The sequence below is a fragment of the Engystomops pustulosus genome, chromosome 4, assembly GCF_040894005.1.
Source record: "Engystomops pustulosus chromosome 4, aEngPut4.maternal, whole genome shotgun sequence".
Classification (NCBI taxonomy): domain Eukaryota; kingdom Metazoa; phylum Chordata; class Amphibia; order Anura; family Leptodactylidae; genus Engystomops; species Engystomops pustulosus.
Genome location: NC_092414.1, coordinates 81210230 through 81237235, shown reverse-complemented (window position 1 = coordinate 81237235; position 27006 = coordinate 81210230). Strand labels below are relative to the sequence as shown.

Here is a 27006-nt window from a genome sequence, read left to right as displayed (position 1 = left end):
GTGCGGTAAGAGTCTCTGGGGCTAAAGTCTGTGGACTACCTGGACCACCGCGGGGGGTAAAGATACTAGCCACAACCCGGGAGCAAAGTCTAAGTGGACGCAAAAGCGGGATGGTCTTGCTGCGGTGGGGAGCAACCAGGTCGCTCCACAGGTGCGACAGGATAAAAAACAATAATCAGATTACCCTTACTCACAAACGAATGGAGAGAACGGCGCAAGGAGGATACAGGTTAAAAGATCCAAAAAAAACAGTGTTTGTAAATACAAAATTAATTGATCCTCCGCCTCTACGTTCATCCACTCCAAATTTAAGAAAAACGCAGTACCTTTCCGATCAAAAGTTTTTGGTACTCACGGGGACAGTCCTTAGTCCATACCCAATGTCCTAAGCGTTGTATGCATAGGGCATGAAAAATCCTCATGTGAGGTACGATGTCTCGGCATGGCGTCCCTCCTGGAGATTCCTGAGGTGGCTCGTAGCCTCTGTGCTACTCCTAATTCTTCCCACCCGGGAACTTGTTCTTCCGCTTTTCATTCCACTTTCTTCGTTCCTTCTTCTAATTGCTAATCCGTTTAGGAAGAGAAAAGAAAAGAAAGATGGTGCAGTACTTTTCAGATCCTTAAAATTATTTTATTAGTAATACTCACAAGAGTAGAAATTAAAAAGGCCTTGTAATAAAAAGAACACGCTCAGTATACTGCCCAGTCCACGCCCCCACTCTGGAATTTTACACTGACCATCAATGAGTGATAGGAGCTAAAACAGGAAAAAGAACTTTTATAAATTTTAATTCCCCCAATATGAAAATTTCCTAAAGAGGCTACTGGGACGTGGAGTAACCAGAGCTAAGGCTACATGGCACGGCTACTCCACGCCCCCGTAGCCTCTTGCTTTCTGCCTACCAATCCATCTTTAGCGCACAGCTACGAGGAGCTGCGTGCACTCGTCTGTAAAGCTGGTAGGCGGAATGCAAGAGGCTACTGGGGCATGGAGTAGCTGGGCCGTGTAGCCTCAGCTCCTGCCACTCCATGCACCAGTAGCCTCTTTAGGAACTTTGCATATCGGGGGAATTAAATTTATAAAAGTTCTAGGCCATGAAAGAATTAGCCCTAAAAAGGGCTTTACTACTATTTATTAGAGGAAGCTGCCACTTTACCTTACCTTAATAGGTAGATCTGTGGTGGTAGGTTAACTTTAAAGTCCTAATAATAAAATATGTAATATTCTTTAGTAATTTATTTTGTACTGCGTTGGTGTAAGGGGGGTGAATAGTTACAATTCTAGGATGTGCAGAAAATTGGTGTACAAGCCTTTATAAATCTGCTACATTGCCTCTGGTATAACTAAAATGTTGAGCATATTTGTTGAGCTAAGAGCACATTCTCCCAAATTATTTATACAGGGTGTAACAAAAAGGTCGGGACTGTGGAATATCTAGCAAAATACGCATTGGATCAAAAAACAAAAAATCTACTTGTCAAATAATTACATTGATTAAATCTATGATTCCAGTCATTTTCATTGACATATTGCGCTGTAACCACTAACAATTAAAATGGGTAAAAATGTTCAGTACTAGGGACATCTCTAGAAATATAAAATAAAAAAAATGTGGGTTAACATTTAAGATTTTAAAGTACCCCCCACTACCAGGGGGTTTGGGTAGGGGGCCAAGTGTGGCATCATTGGATAGATTTTTTGACACATGTATTTTAGTTTTTCGATCTGGTGTGTATTTTGCGAGACTTTTTTGTTACTTCTAGTATGATGGATATTTTACAAGACAAATCACAAGACATTGTTTTGTCAGTTGTACAGCAACATAATTGGCTGAGGATTTACATCAATAGATTTCTTCAATAAGCTTGGAAGTCATATTCAGCTATGTTGGAATTCGGCTGTATCTAAAGTAATAAAGAAATATTTTAAATTCTCAGATCTCATAGAAAAGTTCCTCAGCCAACACACTTTTTCCCCAATGTCTGGCAAGCAGTTAGTTAATAGAAGCAGTGATAGTGGCAGTTAGTTAATAGAAGTTAGGGGAAGTTTCTCATCTCTTCTACCAACATAGACTCCTCCTTAGTCCAAACAGTTAGTAGTAATAACAGTGGTAATGACAATTAGTAGTGGCTAGACAAGGTTATCCAAATCTCGGCTTTTCCTCAGTAATAGACTTATCCATAGACTAGCAAGCAGTTAGTTAGTAGTAGCAATGGTAGCGAGCATAATCCCTAATAGTTAGTAGTAGTTAATAAAGGTGATCCAAAAAAAAACTGAGTACCAAGCCATCAGTTAGTGAGAAGTTAGTTTACCAACATTTCCAACTAGGGTAACATATGGGTTTATCTCACCAATCCCGCCTCTTCTACCGGCTTCCAGGATCTACGGGTCCATCCTATATCATCAACTTTTGAAGAATGCTGAAGCTCCAGGTAATGCTATTCCTCCAGGACGTCATCCACTAGTTGCCTCCACCTCCTGTTATTGGTATCACCGCTGCAGCTCCTTCCACATTAGATGATGGACCCTCGGCCCCGCTCACCGCAATCGCGTCGCTCCTCCGACCTCTGCAGTTCCACTGTCGGCTCCTACCTCTTATGCTAGAGGCATCCACCCTCCAGTGTAGCCATCTGTCCGACAGAGGGGCTTTTCCTGCATGCGGGCCAGCTTCAGCGTTCGTGTCACGCGGTCTTCCCTCCTTGCACTGGTTGCCGCGGAGACAGCAGATGAGGGGAGCCGTGCGGCATGACTTGCGTGCTACGTCATGCCGTTACGCTTCCATATGGATAAATTCCAAATATTTTAAATTCTGATTCGCACATTGAAGTGAAGATTCTACATCCATATAGAGAATTGATGTGAGAAGGATTCTTCGAACCTGTTCAGCTGATAAATAACCGAACAAAAGGAAATCCTCTTGTCCTTCTGCAGTTTTTGCTACAAGATCTTTTTATTCAGCAGTTACATAACATAGAATGCAGTTCTTTATACTGTATTTTTAAGATGCCTTATTTTTTTTGCTTAAGCCAAATAGCTTGCTTTAACACGTATAGTTGGACATTTATGTAATCCTGTTTCTATTGCAGTGTTCTAGAATTTGTTGTACTATGTTGTCTTTTATGACAAACAACCCATAACCACAGATTTGCTGCAATTTTTCACTACAGATTAAGGGTTCATTCACACCTCTGTCTGCGGGGACATACATGCGGCCGCAAATCTGCAGCCACATATACGTCCCCATAGACGGCAATGGCGGCACGGCGGCAGTACAGTGCCACACATGGAAAAGATAGAACATGCTCTATCTCAGGGGTCAGGAACCTTTTTGGCTGAGAGAGCCATGGAGACCACATATTTTAATTGTAATTCTGTGAGAGCCATACAATATGCACATGTCTCCCAGTAAATAGGTAGCCACGGCACATGTCCCCCAGTAGATAGGTAGCCACAGTACATGGCCCCCCAGCACATACCCCCAGCAGAAAGGTAGCCCAGGCACATGCCTGCTAGTAAATAGGTAGCCACAACACATGCCCCCCAGTAGATGGGTAGTCATAGCACATTCCCCCAGTAGATAGTTAGCCCCAGCACATACCCCCAGCAGAAGGTAGCCCAGGCACATGCCTTCAGTAGATAGGTAGCCACAGCACATGACCCCCCAGTAGATAGGTAGTCGCCTGCACATGCTCCCCAGTAGATAGGTAGTCGCCTGCACATGCTCCCCAGTAGATAGGTAGTCGCCTGCACATGCTCCCCAGTAGATAGGTAGTCGCAGCACATTCTCCCCAGTAGATAGGTAGCCGCAGCACATTCTCCCCAGTAGATAGGTTGCCACAGCACATGCTCCCCATTAGATAGGTAGCCACAGCACATGCCCAAGATAGATAGGAAATCAGAGCACATGGCCCCAGTAGATAGGTAGCCACAGCAAATACCTCCCAGTAGATAGGTAGTGCCAGCACATACTTGTTCCCAGTAGATAGGTAGCTCCAACATATGCCCCCAATAGTCACAGCAAACAAAAGGGAATACTCACCTACCTGCTCTCCCTTCAGCAGCTTCTCATCACTCCCGCACTTTTCTCTATGACCCAGGTGCCACTGCCATCGATGCTTAGGCAATGGTGTGTAGAGAGGAGTGGATGCTGCTCTACTCTATGACACAGGCGCAGTCACCTAAGCAATGGTGCGGCGATGGCACCTTGGTCACACAAAGGATGCAGGCAGCGGTAACATCCCTGTCTGCATCCAGTGGTCATCGCTATGTGTGTCTTAGATGTACACACTGCCGAACACTATTAATCAATGATTAATCAATGACTTTGAGAGCCAGATGCAGCCATCAAAAGAGCCACATATGGCTCCCGAGCCATAGGTTCCCTACCCCTGCTCTATCTTTTCCCTGGGATGCGGCTGTGCGCCACTATTTCCTATGGAGAGCGGAGGGGCCACCTCTTCCTCCTCTCCAGCACACGGCGGACCGTGTGTGAATGCACCCTTAGAGTTTTGTAATGACAAGGATGTACCTTGTAGTAAAATCATACACTATCATGGGATACTGGGTTCATTACACAAAATATTAAAAGGTGCAACCAGCAGGTGAAACTCATCCTGCAGAAAACAAGCCCCATTGGAAATGGAAAGAATGGAGAAATAAAAAAGTATGTCTTTTGTAAAAGAGCTGTACAGCAAAGAAAAAGAAAAAGCTAGTATGCATTAGCATAAAGTACTTACAAATTTTATTAAGGAGTCATGGTCCAAATAACATACATCAAGAAAGTTTAAAAACCATTAAAAAGTGTGAAGACACACATGCAAGAACAACGAGTGGATCAAGGCAAGGTAAGCCGATCCACATTCAGCCATAAGTAAACAATTCCCACAACAGTACAAATGTCTAATAACAGTGAAGCCCTAGAAAAAATAAAGGGACTCCTGCAGTAGTCCCTGTACAATTCACCAACAACGTCTCTATGGTTTAGGAGACCCAAAACAGGCAATCAATAAAGTGGTCAAACCCTGCATATGGATCAAGCCTGAGTGTGTGTAAAAATGATTAACAGAGGAAGGTGACCTGAACCTAGGGAAAGTACGGTTACCGTATTACATATGGCTGGAGGCACCCTTTTGTAAAAGAGCTGTGGCAACGATCGGTTAAACCAAACATCCCTATTGTATGTTTTTTTTATCGCAGCACTGTGTTCAGACAGTCTAACATGATTTCTTTTGCGTATACAAGCAACTGAACTGCTTTTTTTAATATAATTTGTATTATGCAAAAAATAGTTTTGCAAATGCCACCGAATGTAATAATTTGAATAAATGTCATTATCATATGGAACCCGAGGTAGCCTGCATGCCTTTTATCAAAGTGTAGGCTCATTTTAATTGCATGAGATCTGCCTATGGGGTACTCCATCCCACTGGGTATAATATGTTTCACTGTTAGTTTACATAATTTTACTTGCAGATACAGGCTGGAATACTAATAAAGAAGTAAAAATGAGCCATGCCAAGTAGAATTCCAACTACCATTATGGATTTGTAGTAGTTTGCCGGGGAAAAAAGTAGGGATAAAGTTCATTTATTATGGAAAACATTTTGGTGTCACTAGAGACATATAATTTATCAGAGCAGAAATATCTGATTTATGATATCTATTTTAGACATTCAATGCCTTTCACCCAACACTAATCTTTGAAATGGTCTGAACATAAAATAGGAGTTTGGCAGTAATTGTTCGCTTATTCCTTTTTTTTTTTGCAAATTGCATAGGGTTGAGTTTACAACTCTGCCAAGGATACTTTCTTCTAGAGGAGTAGGTGGACCACTTTTTCTATAGCCAGTTCTTTTTACAGGCAGATAAAGGAGCAAGACAAAGGACAGGGTAATAGCTTCTTTCATACATTGATTCTTATTATTGAGAGGAAGGGTCTCCGCACTCACTGGTGTTAGACTGGCCCTAGATAAGGCATCTGTACAAGAACTCACCATCTGTACCTTTGCAGGGGATTTATCAGAGCTTGCATTGGTGTACAAGCCTTAATAACACTGCAATTCCACGATGGGGCACAGAGTGGGCCATGCCAAGCCAGGGAGTGGGCAGTTCTGAACCACAGATTTTTGCTACAGCCTGGATTAGTTTATGAACAGGTTATAGTGCAATTCTATGCCAGGCAGGATATACTAGGGGGCCAGAGCTAGATAAATCCCCCACTTCACATAATAGGTGTCCATTTTTAGAGGAAATCTACCACCAGGATGAAGTATTCTAAACCACACACACTGACATACTAGGGTGTGCCCCTTCTGGCAAGAGCTGCTTTTCTTTTAGCTTCTTATGCCTTAGTTTTTAAACATAAAGGCTTTTCAAATTATGCAAATGAGTCTGAGGTGCAACAAATTCCATGAGTGTTAATGGAGCCTGGTGCCCCTGAGACTCATGTGCATATACAATTTCTGTTGCTCCGGGATCCGACTATAGATTTTCTGACTAAGGTCAGGTTACGGCTGATTCTTTTCATGAATGTCTTCTCCCGTCTGCTCACTGCAGTCTCTCTGTGCATCGTCCCCTCCACCCTGCATTCCTAGATACACATACACATTTGCTGCCGGCAAGCTGCAGTGTGAGGATACTAAATATACAAGCTACAGAGACTTAGAGACTCTCAGCCCACACTCTGGAATTTGACAATGACCATCACTAAGGAGCTAAAACAGTAATCAAACTGAGTAAAAATGTAAAGTAAGGAGTTGAAAATTATCTTTATTGTGTAAAAATCACTAGGAAAATTAAAATTTGAGAACTTTCTTTCCTGGGAAAACCCCGTTAGGCCCAAATTAGCTTTTCAATATCCCAAGGATCAGATGAAAGCAAAATCCTTAAATAGATGTTTAGACCAGACTTGGGTGGTGTTTACATACCTCAAACCACAACCCATCATAAATTGGTAATACAGTTCCAAACAAATATTGTCCATCAAAAAATCTAAAATATTAGACATTTTTGGATGAATAGGTACAAATACCCACAGACTCTCTCAGCAGAGTGGAAGTCCACAAGGTCCTAATTCTGTATGAATTTCAATGGTTATTGAATGGACTTTTCAATGTGCTCATATACTGTTTCCACATACTTTTGGCAATGTCGTGTATTCCTCATAGTTTTGTTTGCAATATGATACCAAATAGGATCAAAGAAAATGAGGCATTAAAAGAGGAAGTGCAAGGATTTTTTGTAAGACATTGTAATAATTCAGTGTTTCTTTAAGCCTTCTAATCCACTACTCCACATTAAGCCTTCATCTGAACTCCTTCTAGTATATGACAGTAATACTGGAAAAAGAAATGTTCTTTATATTGTGATATTATGCCATTATTTTGTATCAATATGTAACACAGCTTAGCGTGTAAATCAGATATAAATTATTACTAACATAAATGACTCCATCTGCATTCAAATTAAATGTTTGGGTCAAATTTTAATACAGAATTCGTATTGTGTGCATAATAACATTAAGGTTTGTTGAATTATTAACTTTTACTTTAGCTTTACTTTATAATGATTTGCATGTGATAAAAGCTTTATGCAGCTACACAAAAGGGTATTGATGTTTGGAACTATTGCCTTTAATGCTCCATATCTCACAGTCCACTACCGCAGGGGTTGGGAACCTTTTTGGCTGAGAGCCATGAACGCCACATATTTTAAAATGTAATTCAGTGAGAGCCATACAATATGCACATGCCCCTCCACCCCAGTAGATAGGTGGTCACAGCACATGCCCCCCCCAGTAGATAGGTGGCCACAGCACATGACCCCCAGTAGAACGGTGGTCACAACACATGTTCCCCAGTAGATAGGTGGCCGCAGCACATGCCCCCGAGTAGATAGGTGGCCGCAGCACATGCCCCCAAGTAGATAGGTGGCCACAGCAGATAAGGGAGTCACAGTAGTCACAGCAAAAGTAAATACTCACCTACCATTGCTCCCTGCAGCTGACTCCTTGTCACTCCCACACTCTTCTTATGACCCAGACGCCGCCAGCATTGCTTAGGAATTGCACAAAGGATGCAGGCAGTGATAACATAGCTGCCTGTGCCCAGTGATCAGTGCTGTGTACGTCTTAGATTCTTGTCTTGTAACTGCATTCTTACTGGTTTGCTCCTGGCGATGCAACAATCATTATACTAACAATTACAACATGTTCCCACATTCCCTGATAGCTCAGGTTGCAGTCGCAGTTAAAACTGCATCGCAATCAGTTTTGAGGTGATTTTAAGTGCTGTTTTGTTAAATTCACAGGTGAAAGACATGAGCTGAATGGGTGAATTTCATTTTCAAGGGGAAACCTGTTCCACAAATGTGGTTTCTCCAATCCTGTATTTACTTTTTGTTTGAATCCATATATATGTGATTTTCATCCGTATGTGCACGTATGCCACCATATCCGTACCGCATCCATATAATAAAAAAGCTTGCTGACAAATAATGTCACAAAGGAAAAAAGAGGTCTGTTCCCCGATCTGTAGCATGCAGGTTGGTCCGTGCTGTAGATCCCTCCTGAACTGGAGTAAAGCCATATTCACAATTCAAGTTTCTTTTAGATCCATCAAACAGGACACTTTAACCCGTTATTTCAAAGTTAAACGCCATGCTTTATTTTCGGACCATAGTCATATCACAAAATTTCATGCGTAACAGCTTAAAACACAAATCAGCAACGCGTTTCAAACTCACTATATGTCCTTCCTCATGGCTGTAATGTTGGCATATGATGGATGGCTGACTATTGGCTGCCTGTCAGAATGTACCTCCCACTGGTTCCGGATACTACACCTATATACGGAAGCATACCGTGCACAACTATATGCAGCACATATGCAACCCGTATTGTATACATTCCCATAGACTTATATGGGGCATAGTGAACAAAAATAATGGAGAAAATAGGCCATGCTCTATATTTTTATATGGCTCGCTTACGGTACGCTGGACAATATGGCCATGTAAATAAATGGCTGTAGTGCCCATTGAATGGGGCCATATGCTACCCATATATATGGCCGTATATATGTCCGTTTTAATACGTTCGTGTGAATGCAGCATTATAGTGTATGTCCACATCATTTTCCTGCTAAGGGTAGCAACATTAATACATATGATATGATGTAATAGCAGCTAATTACATATGAGCTTATATCTTAATGACCCATTTTAGTATGAATTATGCCTATTCCTGGAATACACCTTTTAAGGGGGATCTTCAAAATAATACACATTAAAATTAGATTTTGTTGGAGCTAAACGGTAGCAATGCAGTTATATGAAAATAATCTGCATAACTAAGCATATACTAGATAGTAGCCAGTTATATTTATGTGTGAGATAGCCAAGATGATTGTCTTTCATGGGCCTACCATGTGATTTACCTGTTCACTTGGGCCAGATTCAACGGCCAGTACAAGTCTGACTTTTATAGGGGTAAAATAAAGATATAGTGGAATATTATTATGTTTAGACACCTACAAAGAGGAACCCAGTACACATTATGTAAGCTTACAGAAGAGAAACATCTTACATTTAAATAACAATTCACCAGGAATTGTGATCTAATAACAAGCCTTAGTTTAGTACTCATCCCTATAAGAGTAGTAACCTGATTACTGTCTACCGGAACTGGAAATCTGTACATGGGGGAATAGGATTTTTAGGAGAGATAACAGTTTTCACTACCATATAGTTTATTATTATAATTTGATTTGTTTTTTAAATGATGTCTTTGATATTAATATATATGTATTTCCATCTTGCAGATTGTTGCCTTAAGGGAACAAAATGCTCATATTCAGAGAAAGATTGTTACTGGGGAAGCGACAGATGAAGAGCCTATGGAAGGAATGGACCAAGGACAGAAGGTTCATGATAAGGTTAGCACCATGTACATACAGTATACAAAAACATGTAATCCTGAAGTTATCTATTATCTATTGGCTACTAAATGGTAACTACAATTTATTTTCTGACACATCTACCATAGTGTTGACCAGCAATTGTCATATACCGTATTTTTCGGACTATAAGACGCTTCTTACTATAGGACACACCCCAGATATAGGCTTCCAAAAAGGAAAAATATATTTTTAATTAAAATATCCCTGTTGGTCGCACTAAAGCACAGCACACACAGACATACATTTACACACTCAACTCTGCATCATCCATCCACATACACATTCAACACTGCATCATCCATCCACATCACACTCAACTCTGCATCATCCATCCACATACACACTCAACACTACATCATCCATCCACATACACACTCAGCTCTGCATCATCCATCCACATACACACTCAACTCTGCATCATCCATCCACATACACATTCAACACTGCATCATCCATCCACATACACACTCAGCTCACCTATACACACTCATCACACCTATACACACTCAGCTCACCTATACACACTCAACTTTGCATCACCTATACACACTCAACTCACCTATACAAACTCACACAGAACCACACACACATATACATACACACACATACTTCCCCCATTTCCCTTCTTCTTACCCTGTCCCAGTGCAGCATGGCAGTATGAGACCTGTGGTGATGTAAGAAGCATGTGATCAGTCACATGATTCTGACATCACCGCAGGTCCTGGACTTGTAGAACATCGGGGAGAGGTAAGAGTAGTACGGAGTCTCTCCTCTCTGGGAGATCGGGTGCAGCTCTATATCAGGGCATCTCCCAATCTCCCTTACAGCGATCAGGAGGGTCTGGCAGTGCTGGATCCTCCTGACCTCCAGTCTATAAGACGCAGCCCCTTTTTAGCAAGATTTTTTCTTGCTAAAAAGTGCGTCTTATAGTCCAGAAAATACGGTAATTATATTACCCAAGAATAATAAGAAATCCAATAACTTTTATCCACACTGATGTGTCAGGCTCCAAGACTGCAGAGGAACGTCAATTTAGATGTCTATATCTTGGTTCCAATAGGAACTAGAACCATGGTTCTGGTATCAGATTACAGAAGATAATTTTGCCTTTCAATCACCCCTGGCGGGTGGTTCTTTAGGCTATAGAACTGGAGATATGGACATGTGAATTCATATTTATGCAGTTTGCACATTATCCAACTCCGCCATTTTTCTGTCTTTGAATTCGGTTCTGTATTTCACAGAACCACAGGTCTGATTCGGGTTTATAGAATTCTCATATTTTATCTGATACCAGGACATTGTTTCTAGGCACTATAAAAACGCATTTGTCCGTGTATGTTTTTAATGAGGCTCATAGGAAACAGAAGTAGCCATGACTGAGGGTGTATTCCTGAAACATGTTGGCTGTTGTTTTAGAATTTAACTATGCTTAAATAAAAAACATTTTTGTTACAAATATTGGTACTGCGTGTTTGGTATAAAATTACTTTCCCTTCCCCTCTGAGCAAAAGATGACTTTTCTCTTGTCATTTATATACGTAGATGGGTGAGATTTCACATCAAAGAGGGAATTCTAGGAAGGATATTTCATTTCCTGCATGAGGGTGCTGGTAGTTTACTGGGTTGGAAGTAGGCAACGAGTTTTGCAGTACAAAAGATAGCAAGTACAATGAACACAGGCACTGGAAAGAAGTTTGTTATAGCTGAAACAATCTATAGCAGTGTCTTTTCTAACACTGCATCAATATGGTTGGTATAAGTTTCTAGGAAGCAAGATATGGGTCTGATCCCTAAACTGTATAAGAAATCACCGATACAGAAAAGGCTTTTGTTTGACCAAAATTGGAACACTTGGGGCTAACAAACAAGGGGGAATACTGGGTTAGGAAATAGCCCGGCCTTTGAGGAAAGACCAGAACATAATTTAAGTCTGTGCCTTAGGGTAAAGTTGGAAGTATAGGAGGTCCTTGGGTTTCACCTGTAAAAAAAAAAATCAAGAAGACCACCATTGACCCTAAGGGCAAAGCAAAATGAAGGTGGTTCTCTACACCAATTGGGACACCACAAAAAACCAACATAACTTTCTGTAATTTCCAGGAGAATATCAATTGGTATTGTCCTGTAAGGAATACAAGAGTTTTGGAAGCTGGGTATTTAAAAGGGAACCTGTCATGAGAAATTAGCCTAATAAACCACTACCAGTATTTTGTCAAGCAGTTGAAAAGCTTCTAGATGATGTTTCTTTCATGGCCAAGTTTGGTGGCATCATCCAGAAAATCAAATTTGAAGTAGTTGGTACGTTAGATGTGTAAAGTCAGGGAAGAGAATTTCTCTGAACACCTCCTCCCATGTGAATGACATTGGTGATGTCCCTGGACGCAGACCCATCAATTACAATGAAGAGGGTGTTCTAAGGCAGGGAAAGCTTGAATTCCGTGTTAAATCCATGCCTCCTTGACTTCACAAAACCAATTTACATCTCACTTCAAAGTTGATTATCTGGATGATGCCACCACACCAAACCATTAAAGAAAAATGATCTAGAACCTGCTCGGCTGCTTGACAACATACGGCTAGTGGTTTATTGGGCCAAATTCTGATGACAAGTTTCCTTAAACCACTTAATAAGAAACGCTGTAATAGTATGGCACATCATTGTTTGTTGTATGGAGATGGCTCTCGGGCAGAGCCTTCTCCATACAGGACTGGTCTCCAGGTCTCCGAACTATTCTGGCACTGTGTGTAGTTAACCTTTTAAGTGCTCCGCTCAAACATGAACACAGCACTTAAATGGTGGCAGCACATGTACCTTGCCATTTTGAGCATTTTGGATTCGATTTTTTCCCCTGGTGACCTGATCATGGGTTGACAGTCTCTTTCTATGGAAGCTGGGAATCTCTTCACATCCAGGACCAATTCAAGGACCAAGCTTACAGACCTATTTAAGATTTCTTGTTGCTATCTATAGACTTAGATTGGGATTTGCTCTTGCAGTCACACAGCACTACACCTATTGCAGCCCAGCTAACTGCTTTGTACTAAACACAGCTTATCACGCTGTTACTCCCTGCACGTATAGCACTCTCTTTGGAAACCTCCTGTTATTTGGAAAAACTTATTGCAGCCACTAACGGTGCCTTAGGATGACAGATGCTACCTTGAGATGCAGCACCTTCAGATAGCATTGCCTATAATATTTAAAATCTCACCTGTTAACCTCTAAAATAAATCTTCTCCAAACTCATGTGAAAAAGAGAAAACTGTCATCTCTTGCCAGAGAAGTACCAGTATCGGACATCTACCATCAGATTCAATGATGTCAAATGATTAGTACTTACCTCTCTGTCCCATCCCCCTCTGCGTTAATCAGTTAGTTTTTTCCTGGAATGGCCGCATTTTGAAGAAAACAACATTTTTTAAATATTCAAATAAGCTTGAGGTGCTCTTCAGAGAGCAGAGCTCTGCTACCTGACCTAGTGGGCTAGGAATGGAATCGTCCTGCATTTGCAAGATTTGCAGGGAGCTGGTGACGTCTCCATCTCTCTGCAAGCCGTGTAGGTCGTTTTGGTGGGTCAATGCAGGGCTGGGGCCATATATACATCCCGGAAGAGCCCAGCGGTTCTCTGCAGAGCACCACAGGGTAATTTAAATATTTTAAAAACATTTTCTGCAAACATTCCAATAAATAACAAATTAGGATTACTGCACAGTGGGATGGAACAGGGAGGGCAAACTGATGGTAGATGTAGAATCTGATGGTAGATGCAATAAAACCCAATATACTGGGTTTTATTGCAGTTAGAACCACAGTTCAGGTATCAGATTATTGAAGAGAATTGCATCTCTCAAATTAGATTTGTGGTTTAAATACATCTCTCTCCTGTGTTGAGATGAGTTTTATCACAATACAATGTATTGTACTGTGTGTGCTTTTGTCATATATGTCATATCTTTATGTATATCTGTATGTTTATAATTTGGTTATATACTTTGAATCCTACATGCTTGTTTTATGATGGTGTAAACTGTTCCAATTTATCATAATGCCTGGAACAATACTTTGCTTGAGAGCTGGTGTAATTTGGAGAGATTTACGTAAAAAATTTAGTAATAGTCAACTGCTATTTCTCTCTTTAGTGTAATCATGGCTATACACTTTTCCTCTACAGATGCCCTTTGGGAAACTTGCTGTTTGATTGCTTGTGGGACCCTGGGAATCTCAGTAAACAAATTTATGATATCAGTATGCACTACTTCAGAATGTAGCAACAGAACAACAACAATGTGAATACGATATGTCATCTGCAATATCTTTAATCTTATACACCTACACCACATTGCATACATAAGTTTACTATCGCCGGCCCTCCTGGGCTGTAAAGAAATTATAGCCTACCTAACGGTCTAGAGTTCTTAAAGGGAACCGGTCACCAGGTCCCTCATTTTCACTAAAGACAGGTTGCAGAAACCCATCACACCTGTATTGCAAAAATGCCTCTCTGCCTTTTTTAAGCATTTGCATTGCAATATAATTGTGAGTTATAACTTACCTTGCACCCTCACAAAATCCTGGGGTAGTCACAGGGGTTGGGCTTTGGTCTGGATGCATTTCAAAAAACAACATGTGACTTGTCTGTGCTACAGACTACTCAGCTCCCACCTTTGTGCTCCAGTACAGCTCCTCCTTCTCCCACTGATTTCAGCTCACCAGGCTGTGACCTCTGTGAAGGAGGGAGGAGCTATACAGGAGCACAGAGGTGGGGGCCAAGAGCTGGGAAGTGAGTAACACAGACAAGTCACATGTTGTTTTTTAAAATGCATCCAAATCAGAGCCTAGCCCCTATGACTACCCCAGGAATTGTGTCAGGGTGCAAGGTAAGTTATAACAATTATATTGTAATGCAAATGCTTAGAGAAGGCATAAAGGCATTTGTGCACTGCAGGTGTGATGGGCTTCTGCTACCTGTCTTTATTGAAAATGAGGTCCAGGATGACAGATTCCCTTTAAATGATCTAACATTTATTGCATAAAATGTGTTGAATGGTAACCATGACACAACTAAACCTATTACATGGACATAGAACCGAAAACCACTGGACCAGGAACCAGGGGTAAGATCCAACTATCTGGTATTTTTAGACCCAAAATAAAAGGTTCTTGGTATATCCCCTAAGTCCTTAAACACTCTTTTCATTCTAAAATAAATCTATCCAGGTCAAACACTTTCACCCGAAATTTCACTGACAACACGAATACTTGGGGTACATGTAGGGTTCATGGAGTAATGCAGTGGCTGCTCTACATCCTGTAATGTCTAAAAATGCCATAAGAACTTTAAAAAATAGTCTGCATTACAGCTAAGGAATCAAGAAGCGCAAGCTGTTAATTAAAAGAAATTATTCAATGGAAAACTGTCATTTTAATATTCTTTCATTTACACCTCCTAATTATATTCCCTTTATAGGTTACTGCTATATTAATACCGACAAAAGATTATTCAGAGCCCTCGTTTTACACTTCTAACAAATTATCCAGTTCATGAACCAAATACATAATAATTTTTCTTCTTGTTATTGCCACTTTACAATGATTCCATTCTTTGCTCATATAGTTTAACTCGGTGGGAGGTTTGTCTACCACAGATACAGTAGGTCTGGGTATAGTATGTGTGAAACTCTGCAGGAAGATGTAGGGGGATCATGATGATGAGCAGATTCTTTTCATGAGTTGTGAAAAAATGTATGTCAGAATATTTAAGTTACATCTGATTACATCTCATAAATCATTAGCCCATTAGTTTTTGTTTAATCCTATATAATCCAATAATTTAACCTTTTATTCTATATAATGCAGCATTAATTCCACTATAAAACATATTTTACTATACTAGGATAAAGACATGCACTGATAACTGGTAACTAGTATAGTTAATCCTTAGTTGTCAGCTTGGATATAGATACCACTTCTAGTTGAATAAGGGGTAAATATAGTTGCCTTCTAATTAAAAATGATAATACATTAAATAAAAATTGCTGCAAATCTTCTGAAATAAATGTTCTAAACCCCTTCCTAAATGCATCTTAATTAAAGATCCATTTACACTCAACAATTATTTTCAAGCGGGGGAAATTATGAAGAGCTGGCGGTTCATGTGCCAGTCTTGATCTTCCCACCACTGTGGCATGTTGCGCTGTATATACTAAGAGGTTGTGGCCTGGATATACTAAGACGCCATAGCCTGGTCCTTTCCCTGCTTCTTCACTCCCACTTGGCATGAGCTGGTGTAAGGATAAAACCGTCACAATTCCTTGCAATGTGTCCCCATTTCTAGAGTTTATGTCAAACTATCAGTATGGCAGAAGTCCGACAAGAAGACAATTCTAAATTTCTAGCTTCTGAGGTGCATAGTAGCAAATACAGCCCTGCATACCTCTTGTTTCCACCTTGGCTTACTGTTAGTATTCCTCTTATTTTCCCAGTTTTTGCATGTAAACAACAGCATTTCTCTTAATGACATCATGGCTCCGATCACTGGATCAGTGTTAGCTATATGGCTAATAACATCTGAATTGCTATAGGGGGAACATAATACCCATCTCTATGCATATACTGGGAGGACAGGAGGAGTGCTTGCACTGGAATTTGTGTGGAGATTAAGAGTAACTTCCATATTTAGATAAACTAGTTAGTCGTCCTCACAATACCCACCTGGTGGTTGGTAACATGGAGACACAAAGAAACCTAGCTAGGACACTGGTGAGTGTAAGATAGTAAGTCTTCATTAGCGGACGGAATTCCTACATGTCCGACACTTACATATGTTTTGTTTATCCTGCAAAACTTCTTTTTAGGGATCTTTTAGTGTGATGACCAGTAGGTCCCAATGGACCCCCACCAGGTCTGGCTTAGTGTCACACACCCTGGACCTCTCCAGTTTTAAAACGATCTAGACCTATAAAAAGATCTGGACTTTGCTGAAAAGAGATTGCAAGGCCAAATCCAATAACAGACAGTTGTGGCAGGCAGCACAGGTTCAGAAACAAGCCAGGGTAGTATACAGGAGAAACCAAATCAGAATCATGATCATAGAGCAAAGCTAAGGTTAAACACAGGAAATACAAAGAGCAGATGCAAACACACCTTGAATAGGACACACCAGAAGTTTGATGCTCTGGCACTTTTCGTTGCGGGAGGATGCCATGTATTACTTAGAGGTGTACATAAGAGGTCTAGTAAGGGGAATATTAACAAAAGACATCTGTGCCCTATGCTACCTGCTGGCTAGTGGCAGCTTCATTATGATGTCCGTGGCTGCTTAGAAAAGTGACACAGGGGCAGCCTCGGACCACTCCTGTTACAGCCAGTTTCCCTGAAACCTAAAAACAACATTGTGTTGGGCACTTATAAGTTTTACAATACCGTTTTCCAGTGATCTCTTATTTTAGTAAAATCTGATCTTACCTTTATGCAAATCTCTTCATTATGCCCATTGCATGGCCATGCCTTCTCTTGCACCTATTGTCTTCTTACTATGGAGCATAGCAATGATTTAAAGTACCGTTTTTCCCTCATGTTGGTGGACTGTCATTTTGAAGTCTTTTCAAAGATGCTCAATTGGGTTTAGATCAAGGCTCTGGCTGGACCAGTCAATAATGGTCACAGAGTTGTTCTAAAGCCGGAGCTTTGTTATTTTAGCTGTGTGCTTAGGGTCGTTGTCTTGTTGAAAGGTGAACCTTTCCTAGTCAGATGTCCAGAGTACTCTTTGTCTTACACTGATTAGAGGCTTCCGTCAGCACACTCTGCCAAAAAGTCCCATCTGATTGAGCGCTGCACTGGTAGTTGACTTTGGATGACTGTGGATCTTTCTCCCATCTCCTTACTAGAACTCTGGAGCTCAGCCACGGTGCTCTTGGGGTTCTTCTTTTTTACCTCTCTCACCAAGCATCTTCTTCCACGATTGCTTAGTTTGGCTGGACGGCCAGGTGGAGAAATATTTGTAGTTTTCCCAAACTTTTTCCATTTAAGGATTATGGAGGCCACCGAATTTTGCAGAAATTCTTTTGTAACCTTGGCCGCATCTGTGCCTTAACATAATGAGCTCCTTGGTCATTTCCTTAGACCTCCTGATTCTCATTCTCTGACATGCAGAGAATTTAATCAGTTTAATTAAATACAGCTGAACTCCAATGGAGGAGTAGAACCATCTCAAGGAGGATCATAAGAAAATGAGCAGCATGTGAGTTAAATATGAGTGTCAAAGCAAAGGGTCTGAATACTTATGTTACTTATAATACTTTTTCTTGTTTAACAAATTAGCAAAAATGTCTACATTTCTGGTATATTTCTGTCAAGATGGGGTGCAGAGTGTACATTAATTGGCAAAAGAAAACGTTTTTGATCTTACCAATTGACTGCAATGAAACAAAGATATAAAGTCCTGATTTAAAGGACTTTCGGTACCCACTGTATATTACTCAGTTCCACTTTATATCTTCTACTAGAATACTTTTCTGAATGTCCAGGTTTTCAGGAAATTGGAAGTTAACACAACTTTATTTAAAATTACTGTCACAAATAATGTAGGTCATCAATCAAATTCCTTAAACTGAAATTAAATTGGGATTTGAGAAAATTCTTTTGTACAGTATACCAAATCCTTAATCCTAAAGCACCTACAATAATATATTGTTGAAAAATATTCAGATATATCTAGCTCACTAAACATTGAGCAGCTGTGTTTTCTGCTAGTGTAGATATAACTGCCAAATTATTCTAGGGCAGAAAATTCTGTTTAACTATACCCCCTGCTACATAGTTTCAGAATGCGGCCAAGTTCCTTAGGATATGTTTCCTGTCTTATTTATTTGGCATTCTGCTTTACTTTTATATCTCCTGTCTGACAATATTGTCGTGCTTATTTCCAGAACTCACATTGTCACTTACTGGGTCTTGATAAATATCGACATGTATTCTCTCTCTCTTACACAGAATGTAAGTAATTTGTTGTTCTTCAAAAAAAGCCTGTCTTATGGAGCCTTATAGTTTTAAATTACTACATAGTGGTACTATGCATAGTGGTACTATGCATAGTGAAGCATTTGACTTCTCCTGGAGAGTTCTACATTTCTTATTTTGTTTTTCAAATGAATTTTATGTAACCCAAAACATTATCATCATCAAGTAACTAGGTCATTCAACCATCATTTACTTTCAGAAAAAAAAGTAAAAATATTAGCTCTGCCCATCTAGTTCGAAAATTACCTTTAATTATGAAGGGATTATTTCAATAATGGCGTATAATAAGTCTATCAGGCGACTGTATTTCCCCTTTAAATGATACTTTAAAGTCAATCCCCATTATAGGAGAGACCTGAGATTGCTATAATGTTGAAAAGTGATCATCTATATTTTAAAGACAAATTAAAACAATAAAAAGTAAAAACAAAGAAATGCTATTGTTAGTCCAAAACAACCAATAACCCGTCTTAACAAAACTAAACATCCCCTTATAAAAAGTGAGTTTGTATAACCTAACATAAAAATCTGTTTTATACAAGCTCACATTTCACCAAAGGGAAAGAAAAACTGCAATTGCTTTGATAAGTAACAGTGTTCAAAAGTTATAACCATATAAAGTGACGCAAGTCAGAATACAAAAAATGTGTCTGAGCCTTAAGCTGTAAAATGGCTGCAACCTTAAGAAGTACAATTACCTGAGTGAAGTTGGCCCCCCACCTTCTTCAAATCAAACAAAATTGGTGTCAAACGTTTGTGCTGGTTTGTGCAGCAGAAATTTTAGTTTGTGCCGCTATCGTTTTTAAGATATTGCTGAAAGTTTCCAGAGGTCATCAGAGGTCAACCAGCCCCCACCCCCAAACCAAACCAAACTGGTGCCAAACAATTCTGCTATGTTTGTGCTGGTTTGTGATGCTCAATTTTTTTTTTTTTTGCTGCTTTTGTTTTGAATAAATGAACAAAAAATTAAAGGTCAAAAGTTCAAGCAGCCCCCCCACATTAACCGAATCAAACAAAACTGCTGTCGAATGTTAGTGCTACGTTTGTGCTGGTTTGTGTAGCAAAAAATTTAGCTTGTGCCACTATCATTTTTAAGGTAGGTTCAGGTGTTTAAATAGGTTAAAGGTGTTTAGGATGAACTGGTAAAAAACAAACCTAGTGACACTTCCCTGGTTTGATCACCAGGGGGAGCTTGCAAACACATTGTACTTGAAATGAACTCTGATGACCTCTGGAAAAAGAATGAATATATTAAAAGTGATGGCGGCACAAACGAAAAATTTTGCTGCACAAATGTTTGACACCAGTTTTGTTTGATTCGGTTTATGTGGAGGGGCCGCTTGAACTTTTGACCTTTAATTTTTTCTTCATATATTCAAAACAAAAGCAGCACAAACAAACATTTGAGCTGCACAAACCAGCACAAACGTAGCAGAATTGTTCGGCACCAGTTTTGTTTTGTTGGGGCAATATGAGGGTTGACCTCTGATGACCTCTGGAAACTTTCAGCAATATCTTAAAAACGATAGCGGCACAAATGAAAATTTTTGTTGCACAAACATAGCACAAACGTTTGACACCAATTTTGTTTGATTTGAAGAAGGTGGGGGGGCCAACTTCACTCAGGTAGTACAATTTGTTACGCAGAAAATAAGTCCTCACACAGTTCTGTAAATGGAAATGAGAAATTGTGGAGACTTAAAAACGGAAACACAAAAACAAAAAATGTCCTAATCATTAAGGGGTTATAGAATTTTTTCTGAATTTAGTAGGGACAGCAAATGGGTATCCCAACATCAAGTATTGATGGCCTATCCCTAGGTTAGATTAGTGATGTCAGGATGGGGGAAGTTCACCAACCATCACCCCCCTTGCCCCTGCTCCCAACAGTCACTTGAATGCAGTGGTGTGGCAGACACTGCACTGCTATCTGAATCCAGTTTCATATTCTGTAGACCCGGTAACTTAGCGATGGCAATGTTGGTTGTTGGACCGTCACCTATCAATTACCTATTTTTAAAGGGGTTACCCGGTTGTTAAAAAATACTGAGGGCAGTGCTGGGATGGGCTAGTTAAACATAATAAACATCTACTTACCTCGTCTGGCTCTGCCGATATTCCGCGCCTCTGTGTGCTGGTTTGTATACAGGGGCACACAGGGAGCTTCCGGCTGGCCGGAAGCTCCCATCCGACACCATCTCCAGCCTGGCCCTCAGTAATTTTTAACAGCCGGATAACCCCTTTAAGATTTTTGATCAATATGTAGTCTTGAACATTCTATTGCTAGGAAAAAAGTTTTATAAGCTGTCTGAACCTCCCTGGCACAATTTTAGAATTGAAACTAATTGTGGTCATTATGTAAACTTTCCAAGAACTTCTCACAGCTGACCTGTCTTTTCATTAAATATACCTCATTTAAATAAATTTAAGTGCTTATTAGAGATGAGCGAGCACTAAAATGCTCGAGTGCTCGTTATTCGAGACGAACTTTTCCAGATGCTCGAGTGCTCGTCTCGAATAACGAGCCCCATTGAAGTCAATGGGAGACTCGAGCATTTTTCAAAGGGACCATGGTTCGGGAATAAAATGTGTTAATTAATTGAAAAAGAATGTCTTCTGATAAGTTAGCAGATGTATGCAAACATCTGCAATCTATTCTTCACTGTTCCGCGCGTATATTATCTCCCGACAAGTTAACAGATGTGAAGAACAGTGAGGAATAGAATAAAAACAGTGAACACAAGATCATTTAAGTGAAAAACACAGTGAAGAATAGATTACAGATGTTCTGCACATCTGCTTACTTGTCGGGAGATACGCTGTCCCGTGCCCCGCTGCTCTCCGTGCCCCGCTGTTCTCCGTGCCCATGTCTCCGTGCCCCATGTCTCCGTGCCCCGCTGCTCTCCGTGCCCCGCTGCTCTCCGTGCCCCGCTGCTCTCCGTGCCCCGCTGCTCTCCGTGCCCATGTCTCCGTGCCCCATGTCTCCGTGCCCCGCTGCTCTCCGTGCCCATGTCTCCGTGCCCCATGTCTCCGTGCCCCGCTGCTCTCCGTGCCCGCTGCTCTCCGTGCCCATGTCTCCGTGCCCCATGTCTCCGTGCCCCGCTGCTCTCCGTGCCCATGTCTCCGTGCCCCATGTCTCCGTGCCCCGCTGCTCTCCGTGCCCATGTCTCCGTGCCCCATGTCTCCGTGCCCCGCTGCTCTCTGTGCCCATGTCTCCGTGCCCCATGTCTCCGTGCCCCGCTGCTCTCCGTGCCCCGCTGTCTCCGTGCCCCATGTCTCCGTGCCCCGCTGCTCTCCGTGCCCATGTCTCCGTGCCCCATGTCTCCGTGCCCCATGTCTCCGTGCTGCCGCTGCCCGATGTCTCCGTGCTGCTCCCCGGTGTCTCTGTGCTGCTCCCCGGTGTCTCTGTGCTGCTCCCCGTTGTCTCTGTCCTGCTCACCGTGTTCTTCAATGTGTTCTTCACACATATATATTGTTCTTCACATACTATTTTGTTCGCACCGTTCCGCGCGTATCTTCCGACAAGTAAGCAGATGTGCCGAACATCTGTAATCTATTCTTCACTGTGTTCTTTACTGTGTTTTTCACTTAAATGATCCTGTGTTCACTGTGTTCACTGTTTTTATTCTATTCTTCATTGTTCTTCACTGTGTTTTTTTAATTAAATGCTCGATCTCGAGCAGGGGAAATACTCGTCCGAGCAACGAGCCGTCTCGAGTACCTTAATACTCGAACGAGCATCAAGCTCGGACGAGCATGTTCGCTCATCTCTAGTGCTTATTCTAAAAGGCAATAAACATCTGCATATTCCTCTGGAAGATGACTAAAGGTGTCCTGCTTATCAGTGTGTTTACTATCATAACTGAAGACACACGTGCCGGAACCCCTTTTTACTGAAGTGATTGGGGTAACACAAGATGCCAGAGATCAGGAAGATTTTTTTTTCTCTGCCTAAAGTTATGCCTTTATTAGTCAAACTGATCTACATAAAGTCGTCCTGTGCTGAGCAATCTATCGTTTGTGCTAGTTCTCCACATCAGATTAGTTAATATGGGGTTCAGTTTGTATGCAAACAAAGCTGAATTATTATAAACCGTTATACACGTTTTCAGTATAATTGGGTATTAATGACTTGACATTTGAACACCTCTCATTTCCATTTCCCTAGTCAATGGATGGATCAGAATACAGTTTGGACCTGTTCACCCAATGCTGATCATTAACTGGAGGGATTTATCATTAGACAGGCATCTTGCACCAGATTTTTAGACTATTTAAGGAGCTTTTTATATGGCAGATCATAGCCCCATTGTCTTAAGCTGGAGGTTTGTTTCCTAGTTGGATTCATTAGAATGGTGCCTGCCATCTAGTGGCTCACTATGGGTTGGCAAATGTTGAAAAAAGTTGAGCATATCGGGAGTTCAGACAATTGGGAGACATTTTTATGCCAGAAAACGGATGTAACTACAATGATAAGTTCCCCCATTGAGTGCAAGAAGCTTTACAAGGTATACAAATATTTAGGCTCAATACTGTTAAACTTTCTATTTTAGGAGAATTTAATGGACACTAAGAAGGTGAACGGAAAGTCTCTGTTCACCTTTAGTTTCTCACGTTGCATTCTGTTACAATTCTGTTATAATAGCGGAAGAAAGACTCTGGCTGCTGTGCTATTTTTTCTGTTAATCCATAATAGAAGGGGGGACAGAACCTGCCAAATAGGCCTACATCTGGATAGCTGATGAATTCTTTAGGTGTACCGGACTTTTATTCCTAGCTGTATCACATATCACACATTACAGTAGTAATCTGAAATAACGATAAATAGCAGGTGTTAGGAAGATGAAGACTGTAAATCGTTCTGATATTAAGTTTTTCTGGGAGGACCTATTCCTGTATGTACACTAGCTGACAAATACTGATCCTGATTGGGCCCTTTTTTGGTATATTGAATAGAATAGGACATGTGAATTTATTATGTAACATTCACTTATAAAAAGCAGATATTTTACAGTCCAGTAGATAATGAAGTATAATACATCTTTCCATTATACAATTATTAACTTGTTAACCCTGTTTAAAATTGGACATGTAATAAAAGCACTAAAATTGTGATGTTTCAGCAGTTTTCAATGTTCAGTCACGTTTTGGCTGTGAAATGTTGTGTGCCATATTGTACAACACTGACAGTCTCTAGACCACAATGATATTACTATGCAATATTGACAATGTTATAAAATTTTGGATGCTTATTTTCAACTTCAGCTTTCTTCCTATTGGTGGTGCTCATATGATGCTATACATTATTTGATTTTTATGTAATGTATTAATTATGTGTTCATTAAGTTTATTTATTTTGTCATGTTTCCCCATATCTACAGAGGTTATCAAATGGCTCTATTGATTCCAATGATGAAGCCAGTCAGATGGTGGAACTTCAAGAACTACTGGAGAAGCAGAATTATGAAATGACTCAAATGAAAGAACGCTTATCATCACTGTCAGCTCGAGTTGGGGAGGTTGAACAGGAAGCCGAATCTGCAAGAAAAGATCTTGTAAAAACGGAGGAAATGAATACAAAATACCAGAGGGACATTAGAGAGGTAGAGTTATTTACCCTTGACTTATGATATCATCCATGACATAAATTTCTCATACAAAAAAAGAGAGAAGGCCACAGCATCCAATATGATGAAAAAAGGTTAAACCTTTATTTACATAGGCATAGAAAAAACTGCAACGTTTCTATTCACCATGAATCTTTGTCAAGCATGCCTGTGTGAATAAAGGTTTAACCTTTTTTCATCATATTGGATGCTGTGGCCTTCTCTCCTCTTTTTGTCTTGGACTATGGATCTTGCACACTAGGACCCTGGGCTGTGTGCATCAAACAAACAGCTTTTGGTAAATGCATTGGTTGCTGTCTTTTTTCTTTTTTTGGATACATTTCTCATAAACATTGGCTGTTCATTCATTTGGTGTAAATTTTAAAGAAAATCTGACATCAAAATCATCGAGATAAACCAGGGGCACTTACTCATAGATCCAGGAACCATGAATTTAGTAATCTTCTTATATTTGTTTTCCATGGCCTCCTACCAGGGGCGTAACTTGAGGGGGTGCAGAGGTTGCGGTCGCACCCGGGCCCAAGAGGTTTAAGGGGCCCTTATGGTTTCACTTTCCCTTATGAGAAGACTATTACTATACACCATACATTATAGTTGGGGGCCTGGCACAGACTTTGCAATGGGTCCCATCAGCTTCTAGTTACACCATTGCCTCCTACCTTCTAAAATCAACTTTTAAAATTAGGCTAATGAACCTGAATGGCTCCTGTGTGTATATTCACATACTGACATATATTATATTGTGAGTCTTAGTTACACAGCTGTGGGCAATTATCAAGACGAGTGTTATCCCAGTGCAGCATGCGGCTCATACATGACGAGGCGCATTAGGGGAATGGAGTCAGTTACAACTTCCATTCCAGACAACTGGACTCTGGGCTTGTCATGTCCCCTATTCGGAAAGTGGCGACGGTGGGTGGTTTGTAACATTTTCTACCCTAATAAGGCCAGTGTATTTTGCTGCCTTAAATTGAATACATGTAATGGATATATAATCATTGAATGACAAATGAATTTCATCACCCTTTATGGATATGAAAATGTGTTTCTGTAAATTTCAGGCTATGGCTCAGAAAGAAGATATGGAAGAACGAATCACCACTCTTGAGAAGCGATATCTCAGTGCACAGAGAGAATCAACATCCATTCATGATATGAACGATAAGCTGGAAAATGAGCTGGCAAACAAAGAAGCTATTTTACGTCAGGTTCAGTATATTTTACAATGTATACATCCAAATGACATATGGCCTTGGTTACTGTGTTTATATGATGGCTCTAGATGTAACTGTGTAACCATATTCTATAAAACTGTCTGTGAATTACATCTCAGCCAATTATCCTGTGTATTTTACAATTATTTTTTCATCATGCTTCTGTTTCCATGATTGATTCTAGTAAATCACGTTACTGTAGGTATAAAACTGTATCTCATAGGTTGGTTTGCAGGCACAAGGGTAAAGTCAGCGTTTGTATGGTTGGTGGCACACATGGCGTTTTTGTTGCATTTTTTTCATTGTGTTTTTGCATCCTTAAAAAATTCATCGTATTTGCATATTGGCTTTTTCAATGGGTTTTAGGTTAGGTGTCTTTTTTTTTTGTCCACATTTTTTGAGGTACTTTTTCAAAGCGGTTGCATTTTTGAAAATGCATGCGTTTGTGGTCTGTGTTTTGAAACCCATTTGATTACATGCACAGACAGCAAGGAGAAGATGACTGCGTTTTTGCAAATTCCAAGAGACACAGCTGCATGCAATAAACGCACATCGAGCATTGCATTTCTAAAAACACAAACGCAAGAAAACATTTGAAAAACGCATTTGAAAATGCACGCGTTGCAAATCACAGCAGAAATTCGACAAAAACGTCACGTGTGTCACCGGCCCAAGGGTTCATGTTTTCATACATTTGTGTGTGAGGTTCTTTCCTTTCTTATTTTAAATGCTACTATGTTACATTAGATGTGCAGGCAGCCAGAAAGTCCCAGGTGTGCACAACATCAATGACACCCAGGGTTACTGATCTAGCATTCAAACTAATAAAGATTTTTTTTTTTTAAAGAATTCTTTATCATTAATTTTTCATTACATCATTCATTTAAAATTCTTTAGAACTTGAAATTTATATTTGGGACTTGTTGCATACTTTAGGCTTTTATATTTTATATATTTGTGATTATATTTATTTACTTATTTGACTGTTGAATAAAGATTCACTCATTAATTTCTGTTATGGATTAGGTTACTGTTAATTGTCAACTATTATCTGCTAATTTCTTAGAAAACTGAGTACCCATTAGAACATTTATGAAATATTAGCAAGATTTTCTGCCTGGATACAGCCTTTTTTGCCTAGACTTTTCCTTATTTAATTGACCATGTATAGATGTGCTTCTTGTTTTTT

At 40.3% G+C, this 27006-nt stretch overlaps 1 protein-coding gene across 7 annotated transcripts in view; it reads left to right on the top strand.

Annotated features, from left to right (window-relative positions):
* The window catches only part of PPFIA2 (PTPRF interacting protein alpha 2), a 212031-nt gene that overhangs the window by 119411 nt on the left and 65614 nt on the right, over positions 1-27006 (top strand). For all 7 annotated transcript variants that reach the window (XM_072146502.1, XM_072146496.1, XM_072146495.1 and 4 more), the window contains 3 exons: positions 9820-9933; positions 24358-24579; positions 25665-25811. In XM_072146502.1, coding sequence (XP_072002603.1) covers positions 9820-9933; positions 24358-24579; positions 25665-25811 — 483 coding nt within the window. The remainder of the gene's footprint in view (positions 1-9819; positions 9934-24357; positions 24580-25664; positions 25812-27006) is intronic.